A 14,705-nucleotide genomic window follows, 5' to 3' on the forward strand; every position below is an offset into this window, starting at 1 on the left:
TTTTTACTGATTTGGATTTCGATAGGAATCAGCCTTGCAACTTTGCCTAGATGTGGGTGTACCAGCAAGGTTTCATCCAGGTTCCACTTGTCCATACTCCATCTGCCCTTCCCTACCACCTAGAAAATAAGCATGTTGAAGAAAGACATTTATGGTTTCTCTCTTTCTTATGCCACTGTAGTAGTTCCAGATGGCACCTCATACCTCTCCAGAGATGCCAGACAGAAAAAAGTCTCATTCTTTCTTAGAAACGCATTATCTTCTTACCCTAACCCTTTTCTTGTCAAACAAGGTCAGTAGAAAAATTTGTGGAAGTGCTCAAGCTTTCAATTGAACAGCCATCCTGGCAGGGAAGGGGTTACTCTTTGTTGGTGATATTATTCAAATACCTAAAGATCGTAGTAGACATATCTCCTATACTTGGTGGATGTACAGTTTGATCCCAAGGCCCTGTTTATCTCAATCAAGTAAACTAGCTTATTGGTGAATTAGGTAGAAGTTCTCAACCTTCTAAACCAATATTGCCTGTTTCCAAGCGGTGGTTTAGCTAGTCTTTTGCCAACTCTTTTTTTACTGGTTTGATCTATTCCAACAGTTTGTCTTTTATGCCTGCTTCAATTCACATCGAGACACCAAGCATTTTTCTCTTTCCTCTAGTGTTTGATCTCTATAATATTCACTGTATTTTTTCATTGTTGTGGAATTTAGCTCTAGCCTTTTAGTAAATCTGCATTGCAATGTAGCCTGAGCAGTGTTATGGAACAACTGCATCTACTGATGATGGTGAAATTTAGTTGTACGAGAATCTCTCATATCGTCTTAAATGTGTTGTTTAAATGAGCCAAGCACAGTATTACAGCCTTTGCTTAATTGCCTCGATTTCCCATTCTCCTCTTACTGCAGTCGACTCTGTTGGTTTGAGCGTTCCTCAGTTTGTTATGTGCAAGACTCCTGAGCAGTGTTTATATCTAGAGAGCTGCAATAGGTCACTTGCATGAACCGTTAAGGCCGCCAAACAGCCCCTTAGGCTGCTAGGCAGCCTTTCCCATCATGTTTTAGATTTTAGTCAGTGCTCTCACATTCCCTCCCACCAAAAGTTATATCTAATCCGGTCCGGTTTAATTCTTCTCAATTGTCTCCCCCATATAAGTAGCGTTAACTGGTCCACATGTCTGTCATGGGTCGGCCCAAATTTGCTGTCTTTGGTATGCTCCTTGAATGGGTTATGATTATGTATTTACCCTTTGGCTAAGTTACTAATATGCCTCACTATCCCTCACCCAGGCATTCTTTCCAATCAACTCTGTCACTTGGGTCTCTTTTGCAATATTCCAGGATCTGCCTAAAATCCCGCAATTACTGCTTCTGCCAGTACCCTTCCTGCAACTTTGTCTTTAAACAAGGGTGGCTCACCACTCAACTTCTTACCTGTTGTAGGACACGGGCTGTACGTAATCAACTACAAAATGGCTCTATAGAAACTAGTCCATATCTTTGCAAAGAAGTAGTATATCACGAATCAAACAAAATAAGAAACAGACGTGTATTATTCCAGACCAGAAACACCCTCTGGCAAACCAATAAAAACCTGTAACATTCATGTCAAAATGTTAGAAAGTCCTCAACATAAATACTGGCCTATCTGACTAAGCCAATGGCAATAACCATAAAATCAGAGTAGAGCAGAGGGTTACACTGGAAGTGAGTATAATACTTTGAACTATGTTTAATAGAGGATCTAAGTTGAATGTCATAAAGAGAAGCGCTATGCTCCACTTAGGGTCTGCCCAAGAAAAACTACTAGATAGGGAATGGTCATTTGTACTGTGTATCTGCATTCTGCAGAACAAATATTCAAAACATTGATGTTGTGAGTTGTGTCTCTCTATATCGAAGAAGGTGCATGAAATCAATTAACATTTCATATGGTGATAAATCTGCTTTATGAAAAGCACATGAAACTATTTATTGGAGCCATACCATACACGTGTTCAACTAGATAATGGATTGACAGTGCTAAAGGAAACAAGCTTTAAAACTTAAACAAAAAATAATTTGAGCATCTGTGCACAAAGCAGGATGAATGACTTTTAACACGTGTACTTTACACAATAAAAATAATTGGGTTCTAGAATCAGTAAATAAACACAACATTATTTTTAACTTACCTATTTTGCTCCTCTAATTTTGCTAAAAGCTCAACTTCATCTGGACTCAGCTGTGATGGGGAAGATGGAGAAACTGCTGGTGTCGACTGAGTGGTAGACGAGGATGTAGTGTGTAATGAAGCAGGTGGACTTGCCACCTGACTGGCCATTTGACTGACAGTATGCGATACTGTGTTCTTCACCCATGAGAGAGTAGAACTCAACTTTTCTGTAACCTTGTCTGTCGCCACCTATAAGCAAAGAAATGCACTTTAAAGTACAAAACAAACCAAGCAATACACACTGCTAATGTGAGGAGAGTATGATACTGAAAAAAAGTCAAATGCTCCGGTGTAGTCAAATTTCTGAAAGAACATATACCGCCCTGCTGTGTTAGGCTTTACAAAGTCTGCAAGTTTTAAATCTTTCAAAAAAAAAGCAACCACTTGTAAAGCTTTAATGAACACGGGAAAATTGCATTTACCAACTAGATCGACATTTCAACAACAGCAAGTCACACACATATATATGTTCTACATAAACGTCTGATAATCAAAATCATTTACCTAATCACCTGATCTTTGTCAAGAATCAACATTTTAAATAGTATTTTAGAACACTGAGGTCCCCTGCATCACAAGCTCCACAAATCTCAAGGCTATTTGGATCACAGAGTGCCTATGATGGCAGGCGAGGCCAGTGACTCAGATGCTCAGAGATTTACTTGGAAATAAATCTTACCTCGGGCCTCCTTCCAATTAGCAAATTGTTGGGCTCCACATTACTAAATAATTATATATATATATATATATATATATATATATATATATATATATATATATATATATATTCATATTCACTGAAAAGCCCATAGGTTTCACACTTGTTATAGTTAGGAATTAGCATTTAAAAAACCTTTGAAATTCACTGAAAAAACCATAGGTTTCACACCAGTTATAGTTAGCTGAACATTTTACTCATACAAAACCATTGAAATTCCCACGTTATAGTTAGTTGGACTCACTATAACTCGCGCGCCCGCAATCCACTGCTGATGATGAGGTCACATATTACATCATTCATGACATGGTCAGTGACATCACTGATGACATCACTGATGACATCATCCAGTGAATGTTTGTTTCTGAAAAGTAAAAATATGTTTTATATATTGAAGAATGAGTGGATGTATGAGTGTCTGGATGAAGGATATAGTAGGTGCGTAACTGACTGTATGAGTGAGTGATTAAATGTGTCTTACTGAATGCATTGGTTAGTGACTAAACTGTCTGAATGTGTGCATCAGTATGTCTGTTGTTGTGTAAGCTGCTGCATGTGTTGATCAGTAGCTATATGAGTGGCTATATGGGTTATTGATTGGTTGCCCAAGTATTTGTATGTGAGGGTGAGTGTGTGTGTGGGTGGCTGGGAGGTGTGTGACTCTGTGCATATATGTGTGAGCAGTTGATTCACTTGGTATATGGGTTCAAGAGTGCATGTGGAAAGAGCTGTATGGGTGGTTGACTGTGAGCATGGGTGTGTTGGTGAGTGAATGGCTATCTCAGTGCTCCATTTCCAAGTAAGTACATATGTAAAACACAGTGCATGTGAGAGTTGGCATATATAAATGACTATACATGAGAGCCTGTGATTGCGTAAGTGACTGTATGGATCAATGTGTACTTGTATCAGTGATTGTAAAAGAGAGTAAGTATGTGTTAGTATATGTTTGAATAAGTAAGGTTTAGTGTGTATAACTGTGTAGTTGAGGAAATGGGAGTGTGATTGATTCTTTGCATAACTGACTAGGTGTGTGAGTAACTCTGTGGATGAGTGTCAGCGTGTGAGTGTCTGTATAGGTGTATGAGTGGATATGATAGTGTTCTATTGATGAGTGACTGTATGTATGAGTGATTGTATGGGTGAATGAGTGGATGTGTGTGTAGACCTAGAAATCAGTGAGTGCGTATGTAGTTACTGGTATTGGTGTGTCAATAATTTCAGGAATGGTAGTTTGTATTTAACACTGGGTGTATCAAAGGTTAGATTAGGGTGTGAGGAGGTGCATCGTATTATCACATGGATGATGTCATCAGTGATGTCATCAATGATGTCATTTGAGATGTCATCAGGGATGTCATCAGGGATGTCACTGACCATGTCATGAATGATGTAATATGTGACATCATCAGCAGTGGATTGCGGGCGCGCGAGTTATAGTGAGTCCAACTAACTATAACGTGGGAATTTCAATTGTTTTGTATGAGTAAAATGTTCAGCGAACTAGAACTGGTGTGAAACCTATGGTTTTTTCAGTGAATTTCAAAGGTTTTTTAAATGCTAATTCCGAACTATAACGAGTGTGAAACCTATGGTTTTTTCAGTGAATTTCAATGGTTTTTTAAAATGCTAATTCCCAACTATAACGATTGTGAAACCTATGATTTTTTTAGCGAATTTCAAAGGTTTTTTAAATGCTAATTCCCAACTATAACGTTTGTGAAACCTATGGTTTTTTTCAGTGAATTTCATAGTTTTTTTAAAGGGTAATTCCTTTGTATATCGACTTTGTAACCCACGATTTTTTTTTTATTAGTTGTTATTTATAACTATTAATTATATTTATTTATTTTTAAAAAAATATTTGTTCAATGTATATATTTTTTTTTAATCATTTTTTCCTGGTGCGCTCAGGGTGCGCGCACCGGTAGGCTTACCCGTATCATTTTGTCTTGGAGCGCTCAAAGTGCGCGCATCGGTAAGCTCTCCCGAGAGCGCGGCAAGAGCGCTATTTCTGCGGTCGTAAAAAAAAATATGTATGAAAACTAAATAATAATGCAAGACATTCAGTACCATACTTATAAAAGTAGTATTTTTGATTTTCCGAATGAAAATGATTTAGCATTTCCGTAAAGCTACCAAAACGTCACTAAGGCGCGCCGCGTAAGCGCCCCCGGAAGCGCCTACGTTTGCGCCGCGTAAGCACCCCCGGAAGCGCTCCGGTGCGCGCAGCGTAAGCGTGTCAAGTCATGTGACCTTAAAATAACTTTTCATTGGTTGTTAACAGTTTTGTTTTTTTACAACTGATGAAAACCCCATCCTTTTCCTTCACTTCTTCTTTCACCTTGGTGAGAGCAAGACCTCTTTTTTTCTGTGCTAACAATTTGTGGATAGAATGGCTGCCAGAGCATCCAGCAGCAGTGAGGAGTCAGATGGTTTCATTGATGAAGAGCCTCCTCAGCCGAAGGTGAAAGAACATTTTATTTGGAAAAAAAATTCTATACCTGAGGGACTTAAAAAAGTAAATGCTCCAAAGGTGGAGTGTAAGATCTGCAAAACTTTACTTTCCCGAGGAGACCCCAGAAGGAAGTACAGTTTTGGGAATTCAACTATGATTCGGCACGTCCAGAGGAGGCACCCCCAGAACTATACCCGGTAGAGTGTCAGGGCTCTGGCACGAGAGGCTCCAAGGGATGGTGCTTCTACTTCAACTGGAGGAGCAACTGCATCGGTGAGGGGGCGACCAGAACAGCTGATCCCAAATATTCAGCCTGTTTTTAATGAGGCCACAATCAAATGCAAACATTGTGATGCACTACTTTGTTACGGGGAACAAAGTATTATGAACATTGTTCGAGCAATAGAGAACCACCACTGCCGTCCCCAGACCTAATTTTGATTATTTTTTTTTGCTCCTGTTGAGCAGTTTCCCATTTCCTGTTTTTGTTTTTGTTGAGAAAAAAACGAAAAAAGAAGAAAAAAAAAAAGTTCTTTTTAGAACTACCTCCAATTCTCAAAAAAGAGCTGTATTCTTAAAAAATGAAAAAGAGTAACTGAAGTGGAGTGGAAAATGAGTGAGAAAGCAAAGAAAGGGACGAGAGGAGAAGGGAAGTGAAGTAGGGGGACTGAAAGAAGGTGAGTGTGAGGAAGGAGAGTGAGGAGAAGGAGAGTGAACATGGGGAACGAGGATAAGTGAAGAAAATGTAGTAAAGGAACGGGGGGTGGAAGGGTAAGAAAAGAGAAGTGATGTTTAGGAAAGAGTGGAGATACAGACTGGATAAAGACAAGTGAGTGTGAGACAAGGTGAGTAAGGGAGTGAAGAGACAGAGAAAGTGAAAGAAAAAGTGAGAGTAGAAGACTGAGGGCCTCATTTATGAGGCCATGCGTCACTTTTACGCCGCCGGTGCGTCATTTTTTTGTGACGCACCAGTGGTGTAAAAACTGCACCTTGTTGAGTCATATTTACAAAGTGACGCATCTATGTAGATGCGTCACTTTGTAAATATGACTCAACAAGGTGCGCCACATTATACCTGCGCCAGGTATAATGTATGCAAAGGGGGCGTATTGACGCAAGGAAGGGTCGTAGAAGTGACGCAGTGAAATCTATGAGACACCGTTGCGTCAAAATCTTGCACCTGCCTCACAGCAGGCGTAAGACTGACGCAGGCCCTTTCACATGGGGCTTGCCCCATGTGAAAGGATGCATTGCTGGAGTTGCGTCACTTTTGTGACACACTCCAGCAATGCGTCACTTTTGCGCTTACAGGTACGTCAGAAATACTGACGTATCTGTAACTCCTTGCGACATGATGCGTCGTACATTAAATATGACGCATCAGGAATGTCGCAAGGAGAGCGCACTGAGAAGTGACGCATCGCTGCTTTCACGCAGCGATGCGCCATTTCTCATAAATGAGGCCCTGAGTGAGAGAGGAAAGAAACATAAGTGAGGGAGTGTGGCTGTGTTATAGTGAGTGAGCGTGATAGAAGAGGAGTAACAGACTAAGGGGTCAGAGAGAATGAGGCTAACAGAGAGAGAAAGAGGGAAGGGGAGTGTAGAACTAAGAGGACAGAGGGAGTAAGAGAAGGAGTTAGTGAAGTGGAGTAAGGAGAGTAAGGGAAGAGAAAAGTGTGAAGGAGCAAAAGAAGGAAAGAGACAGGAAGGAAAATAAAGGTTAAGGTCTGAAAGAAGGTGAGTGTGGGAGTATGGCTGAGTTATAGGGAGTGAGCGTGACAGAAGAGGAGTGAGAGACTTAAGGGACGGAGAGAATGAGGCTAACAGAGAGATAATGAGGGAAGGGGGGTGTAGAAGTAAGAGGACAGACGGAGTAAGAGAAGGAATTAGTGAAGTGGAGTAAGGAGAGTAAGGGAAGGGAAAACAGTGAAGGTGCAAAGAAAGAGAAGTGAGAGGAAGGAAAGTGAAGGAGAAGGTCTGAAAGAAGGTGAGTGTGGGAGTATGGCTCAGTTATAGGGAGTGAGCGTGATAGAAAAGGAGTGAGAGACTAAGAGGACGGAGAGAATGTGGGTAACAGAGAGAGAGTGAGAAAAGGGGAGTGAGTAAGTTAGAGGACAGAGGGATTGAGAGAAGGAGTTACTGAAATGGAGTAAGGGGAGTAAGGGAAGGGAAAAGAGTGAAGGAGCAAAGGATGGGAAGACAGAGGAAGGAAAGTAAAGGAAAAGGTCTGAAAGAAGGTGAGTGTAGGAGTATGGCTGAGTTATAGGGAGTGAGCGTGACAGAAGAGGAGTGAGAGACTTAAGGGACGGAGAGAATGAGGCTAACAGAGAGATAATGAGGGAAGGGGGATGTAGAAGTAAGAGGACAGACGGAGTAAGAGAAGGAATTAGTGAAGTGGAGTAAGGAGAGTAAGGGAAGGGAAAACAGTGAAGGTGCAAAGAAAGAGAAGTGAGAGGAAGGAAAGTGAAGGAGAAGGTCTGAAAGAAGGTGAGTGTGGGAGTATGGCTCAGTTATAGGGAGTGAGCGTGATAGAAAAGGAGTGAGAGACTAAGAGGACGGAGAGAATGTGGGTAACAGAGAGAGAGTGAGAAAAGGGGAGTGAGTAAGTTAGAGGACAGAGGGATTGAGAGAAGGAGTTACTGAAATGGAGTAAGGGGAGTAAGGGAAGGGAAAAGAGTGAAGGAGCAAAGGATGGGAAGACAGAGGAAGGAAAGTAAAGGAAAAGGTCTGAAAGAAGGTGAGTGTAGGAGTATGGCTGAGTTATAGGGAGTGAGCGTGATAGAAAAGGAGTGAGAGACTAAGGGGACGGAGAGAATGAGGCTAACAGAGAGAGAATGAGGGAAGGGGAGTCTAGAAGTAAGAGGGCAGAAGGAGTAAGAGAAGGAGTTAATGAAGTGGAGTAAGAAACTGCACATTTTAATTGGTTGTACTTTTGAACACTTTGAAAGTCACATAACATTCACCCATCCCCCCCAGTGCTCATTCCCCTGTTACCATGGTAACTCCCTCCTCACCCAACACACAGTTCAGAATTTCATCATACTATGTTGCAACAACAAAAAAAGCAGCAAGGGTGTTTGACCACTCAATGTACCAGCTAATCATGTGCAATGTTTCTTGAAATGACTTTTCCTCAACCATTGAAATGACTTCTTTCAAAAAACAAAAGCATGCACCCTAGTTTTCAGTGGAGAATGTTAAGAAAGCACCAATCATTTTTTGTTTTTCAAGTGCACTGAATAACAACCACTTTTTTACATAACTCCTACTTTCAAACTGCCATTTCATTTCCACAACTCATCTGAATACAAGCACATCTACCTTCAAGATGCCAAAAGTCTGGTTTGTGGGTCATAGCTTTGTCCACTGGAGTCAAAAATACGCAGCTAACAAAGGTATTTACAACCTTGATTTACCAAATGTGGATATTGTATGGATTGGACAGAGAGGATTGAGAAGTCACCAATTGATACCATTAAAGGACATCTTTGGGCAATTGATGTCACTTTTTCCAAAAACTGCCTTGGTATTTTCTAATATATGCCAAAGGCAAAAATGGAACTGGTCCAACCAATTTTGTCCACAGATTGAGAAAGCAAGGAAACATGTGAATAAATCTGTTTCTGCTTTCCTCAGAGACTATGGTATGGGTTCCATTTACCACAACAACTTGCGTTACAACATGCAAGACATCTATAGGAGAGATGGTGTGCATTTTACAGATGAGGGGAATAGAGTTTTCCTCTTGAATATAAGACTCTGCATTGGTACCTACTGGTAGGTACAAAAAACACCCACATAACATCTTTTCAGAGCTACCCTACCTCTAAGCACTCTAAATTATTTTTTTACTATAATTTTTCACACTGTTTTTCCCTGTGGTGCGCTCAGGGTGCGCGTACCGGATCGCGCACATGGGAACGCACCCAGCGCTTACCCCGCGAATTTAAAAAAAAAAAAAAGTTTTTTTGCCCTTCAGGGTCCTTCTAGGCCCCCCTCAGAAAACCTAGGGGGTCAGGGTGTGTCTACTCTGCCCCCTTTTAATTATATCCCCCTTTCTTTTTCACCTCTTGTATCTCGATTCTACCGAGACACAAGATGGCGCACTCTCCGGACTGTTTAGAATGTTGACAGACACCCGACAGCCAATCAGCTTTCCGCTCGCGCACTCCCGTAACGCGCCAGGTGTGCTCCCCGGTACGCGCACCTGTGAGCGCTCCGAGCGCGCCTATAGATATATATGTGTTTTTGAAGTTAATTTTCAAAAAGCCACTGGAGCAATTTTCAGCAAATATAGCAAAGGCACATCTGCGTACCAGTCCCTACAATTTGGCCAAGTTTGGCGTAATTCCGTTCAGCGGTTCGGGCTGTAGACTTGTCAGACCGTCCTATGGAAATTAACATGGGGAAAACACGTTTTGGGAGCCCCCTTTTTTCTCAGCCCCCACTTCACGAATCCCCCCGAAACTTCCAGGGAAGGAGCGGAGCTGGCCAATATTTTGGAAAATTACACACAAATTCCTCAAGCGGCGCCAGAGTTATTCCCAATAGAATGTTGCGGATTTCCTATGGTAGCCAATCCTAACTATAACTACCTACTGGCGACAGCCAGTAGGATAGATATATATATATATATATATATATATAGTAGAAGAGGATTTTGTATTACTGCATATGCCTTATCATAACTCCTGGAGCAGAATCTTTCACTATAAACATCTGGTAGACCTGGAAAGTAGGTCCTGCCACTTGAACATTAGAAATACAGGGGTCCCACTCAACACAGAAAAAGATTATATAAAATGGTACGTCAAACACTTTGTATATAGTTCCTTGAAGTCAATAGCTCCGCCCGGGGCTATCACAGCATTGTGACCAACAAATCCCAATATGCGTCACAGGCCAGCTACTGTGTCGCAGGGACCCGTAAAACAGTACCTTTGGAGATGCAGGGCGTCAGACCTTGCGAGGTGAGCTCTGGAGGAGCGGGGCCAGCAGGCAGTAGTTACGGAAGTCAATGCAGGAGTCATCGGGCCCTTGAAGTCACACGTGTTGCAGGTGAAACTCCTTGAGTTTGAAATCAGTAGTGCCAGTGTCGCAGCTGCGACATGCGGTGCCCTCAGGTCACAGTGCAGGCAGCGGCTCGGTGATGGTCATCCAGTGGCGTCGGTGGGACCAGGGCTGAGGTGCGAATCGGGGCTGTGCTCGTTGTGGTGCTGAAAGGTCACAGTTCAAGCAGCGGTGTTGTAATTGCTGAAGCGCTGTCGCCAGTAGACCCAAGGAAGCGGTGTGAAACGGGGCAATACAGTGAGCGAGGTCACTAGGTCACGATGTAGGTAGCGGCGTCGGTTGACAATCTTGAGAGGACGACACTGGCAGGCTAAGGCTGTGGTTAGGAACGGGGCAGTGCGTCATACAACTTACGAGCAGTGCTGGTAAACCACGTTGCAAGCAGCGGCGTCTATGTCAACTTGGAGCTGTGGTGGCGGTGAGACCAGGGCTGTGATGCGAAGCGGGACGGTGCTCTGTGTTCTTTAGGAGCAGTGCCCACAGGTCACGGTGCAAGCAGCGTTGTGGTGACGGCATCAGGGCATCGTCTGGGAAACCAGGGCAGAGGTGTGAAGTGAGGCGGTACAAAGTGCGGTGCCTACAGGTCACAGTTCAAGCCGCGGATCGTGGGGGTGAGACCAGGGTTGCAGTGCGACGTGCGGTGGTGCCCTCTGTGGTATCTTCAGGTCATGGAGCCGGCAGCGACGTAGTGGACTGTGTCGGGTTTCCTTTTTGTTCAGTGGCAGCAGAAACATCCAGTTCCAGAAGATGTTGAAGTCTTTGATTTCCCTGAGAATTCCAACAGGAGGCAAGATTTACATCAAGCCCTTGAAGATAGTGAGTATGCCGAATGGACAGTCCATTACTTTCCATGCCCAAGACAGAACAGCAACTGAAGGCCCTCCCCGCAAAACGCACAGCAAAGTGGTAGTCTCTCCTCATAGCTCTTTCAGCTCTTCGTCCTGGCAGGTTCCTTAGCCCAGCAGTAATTCAAAGTTCTTAAGTCAGAGCCCCAATATTTATACAACATTTTGCTTTAAAGTTGGCACAAACAAAGTTCCACTGGCAAACATATTACAGGTGTGCCTGGCTCAGGGGGTGGAGATGTTGTGGAAGACAGACAGTCCATTCAGGATACAAGCAACAACTCCTCCCACTTCTCTAAATGCAGCCAGGTCTATTCAGTCTGGCTATGAGTCACCCAAGAAAAGCAGGAAGCAACTCAACCCTCGCCGCACCCCCATCCCCCCCGTGTCGGTCTAAAGTGAATGCACAAACCAGCCCCTGTCAGTCTTACATACATAGATGGTTAGACAAGAAAATACCCACTTTCTAAAAGTATATCAAAATCATATTTACTAAAAGATGTATTTTTAAATCCTGAGTTCAGGAAGCCTAAACTCAATTTCTCCATTCTGTCCCAATGGAAAGTTGGGCTTTTAAGATGTTACAAAGCAACTCCCAGGTCAGCCTATGGGACAGATAGCCTTGCAATAGTAAAAAACGAAATACACAGTCTATCAGGACGTTTAAACCACACCGGTACATGTCTTACCTTTAACATACACTGCACACAGCCCATGGGGGTACCTTGGGCCTACCTGAGGGGTGCTTTACATGTAAGAAAAGGGAAGGCTTGGGTCTGGCAAGTGGGTGCACTTGCCAGGTCGACATGGCAGTAAAATCTGCATGCAGACACTGCAGTGGCAGGTCTGAGACACCTTTGAAAGGCTGCCTGTGAGGGGGCCACAATCAGTGATACAGGCCCACTAGCAGCATTCTATTTACAGGCCCTGGGCACACACGGTGCACTGTACTAGGGACTTAGTAGTAAATCAAATAAGCCAATCATGGAAACACGAATCAGTAAACACAATTTACATGGAAAGCCCAATGTATTTTTACCTCTGCTATTCAGTGATAAAGTGCCCAGAGTCCTAAAACCAACAAAAACAAGGTCAAAAACAAGGGGCCAAAAAGCAAAAGGTCTGGGGGTAAACTCGCTGAAAAAGCCAGGTCTAACACTCCTCAGAGCCCAGCAAAAAGGCTGGGGTGGACATTCTCCTTACACACAAATTCCGGGGGCAAGTCCTCTGAGTCCAGGCAGAGATCCCAGGAAGACTGTTAGCACTCCAAGTATCCCTAGGCACATACACGTTCACGCTGGCCACCCTATAAGCTCCTAATGAGCATCGGGAGCAATATCAGGGACCCCATCAGCCAACTCCTTACACATGCAGATTGCGACATACTCGAGGGGCATCCAGAGGCGCATAGAATCTTGAGAAAATCGACACTAACAAGGAAACAACTCAAAAGCACAAGACTATGACATACCTTAATATGCACTTGTACGCCCTAGATAAAAATTCTACACGGTAGGCAATAAAGCGTGACATTTCCCTGCTTGTACGTTAAGTGCTAAAATTCATTAAAGCAGAATTTTAGAATTAAAGTAGAGAGATAACCAGAGTATTACTACAGACAGGGCAAATGCATTTAAACACTTCTATACTACACTCCACACCACACGGCGGAAGAGATAGATGAGGCAGATGCACTTGCATACCTTTCTAAAGCTCACAGCACAAGCCTACTCCCCTCCAAAATCACAATACCTAGAAGCAGTTATCCAAGCAGAAAAATTCATCGCAGCCATTTTGAAACTCCAGCCAGGCAAGGCAGCAGGGCTTAAAGTATTTCCCAAGACCTTCTTAACAAAATTTGGCTCCACACTGGAGCCCATCCTCATCCGACTGTTTAACTCAGTCAGAGACACAGGCACACTCACAGACACTAGGTGTGTGATCTAGAAGCGAGGCAGGGATCAGACCTCTTGTGCCTCCTACTGCCCAATTTCGCTGCCCAATGTTGATGCTAAACTCTTTACAAGCATTCTGGCTATCACACTACACCTGTACATGCAAGGACTTCTAGCCCGAGACCAAATAGGGTTAATCCCAGAGCGAAACTGTAATGACAAAACAAAACTGTTATTACACTTAAATGACAAAAAACATCTTGTGTCAACCGCGGCGCTTATAATTACATTCGACAGAATACACAGACGGTTTCTACACAATACACTGGATAAATTGGGAATAGGCTCCCGCTTCAAGAAATGGATATGGCGCAACTATACCAGACCTAATGCTAGAGTAAGAGTCAATGGAACCATGTCTGAGGCATTTGCTATCAAGAGAGGCACGAGGCAAGGTTTCCCCTTGTCTCTACAACGTTTTGCCTTCTACATGGAGCCCCTAGAGGAGTGGATGAGGACCGACCCAAACATCTGAGGGATTACACTGGGATGCCATGAACACAAAATTGCTCTCTACGCTGATGATGTCATGATGAGCATTTCCAAACCGCAATTATTTCCCTGCCCTCCTCAAGGAATTGGAGACATTAAGCATGGCCTTGAGCTTCAAGATCAACATCCAAAAAACACACCTCTTAACCCTCAACGTCCTACAGCAGGAGAGGACCCTCAGATAGACAATATCCATCCCCATGAGCCAGCCATGGTGTGCAAAACCTGGGGCTAAAAACATGTTCCCCCAAAGACAAGAAATTGACCCGTAACTATGCAGACTTGCTAGCCACTGCTGAGATTTACTAGAGTAAACCATATGTGTTAGGAACTGCTTTTATTTATTCCAGATTGCCACGGGCAGTACTTTATTAATTCCATTGAGGTAATTCTATGCCTAAAACGGTAAAATGCCTTTATTTTACCTCGGTATGGACAGCACTTACTGATACTTTGCTTAAGAAGAGGAAAAAAAAAAGGGTGTCACTTGTCTAACACAGTGGGGTGACATTGGATTTATCCTATGCGTAAGCATTCTGCTAGAAAGACAGACATCTAAGGTAAGTTCATTTAGAGTGGTGGTGTTGTTTGAGAAGCCCTTCATTTACAAAAAGGCAGCTAACGACTTGGAACTACCCAGGGTTCCCCAATTGTTTTTGCATAGTAAAAATCCAAACTACACAAGTTGGTTGGGGTTGGTACTCTCAGCTTCTCCTAATACACTGTCGCATAAAAACTTGTCTGCATTCAGATAAAGACGAACCTCCATTTAGTCACAGGACTCAATTGGACAAACGAAGCGAAAGAATCCTTTCACATGATCTTCTGTGACAGGAAGTCAACTTGAACAATGCGCACCACTTAGTAACGCTGGTTGAGCTGTAACCGCTAATATTTCAATGGGAAAGCACAAAGTTATTTCCAATGTCCACTGTGTGATGCATGAACATGGCCTTAA

General features: G+C 43.1%; 1 protein-coding gene across 4 annotated transcripts in view; it reads right to left on the minus strand.

Moving 5' to 3' along the window:
- The window catches only part of EVI5 (ecotropic viral integration site 5), a 936,315-nt gene that overhangs the window by 766,929 nt on the left and 154,681 nt on the right, over window positions 1-14,705 (minus strand). For all 4 annotated transcript variants that reach the window (XM_078646330.1, XM_078646331.1, XM_078646332.1 and 1 more), the window contains exon 2: window positions 2,169-2,398. In XM_078646330.1, coding sequence (XP_078502456.1) covers window positions 2,169-2,317 — 149 coding nt within the window. In that variant the 5' untranslated portion in view covers window positions 2,318-2,398. The remainder of the gene's footprint in view (window positions 1-2,168; window positions 2,399-14,705) is intronic.

The sequence above is a fragment of the Lissotriton helveticus genome, chromosome 1_1 (genome assembly GCF_964261635.1).
Source record: "Lissotriton helveticus chromosome 1_1, aLisHel1.1, whole genome shotgun sequence".
Taxonomy (NCBI): domain Eukaryota; kingdom Metazoa; phylum Chordata; class Amphibia; order Caudata; family Salamandridae; genus Lissotriton; species Lissotriton helveticus.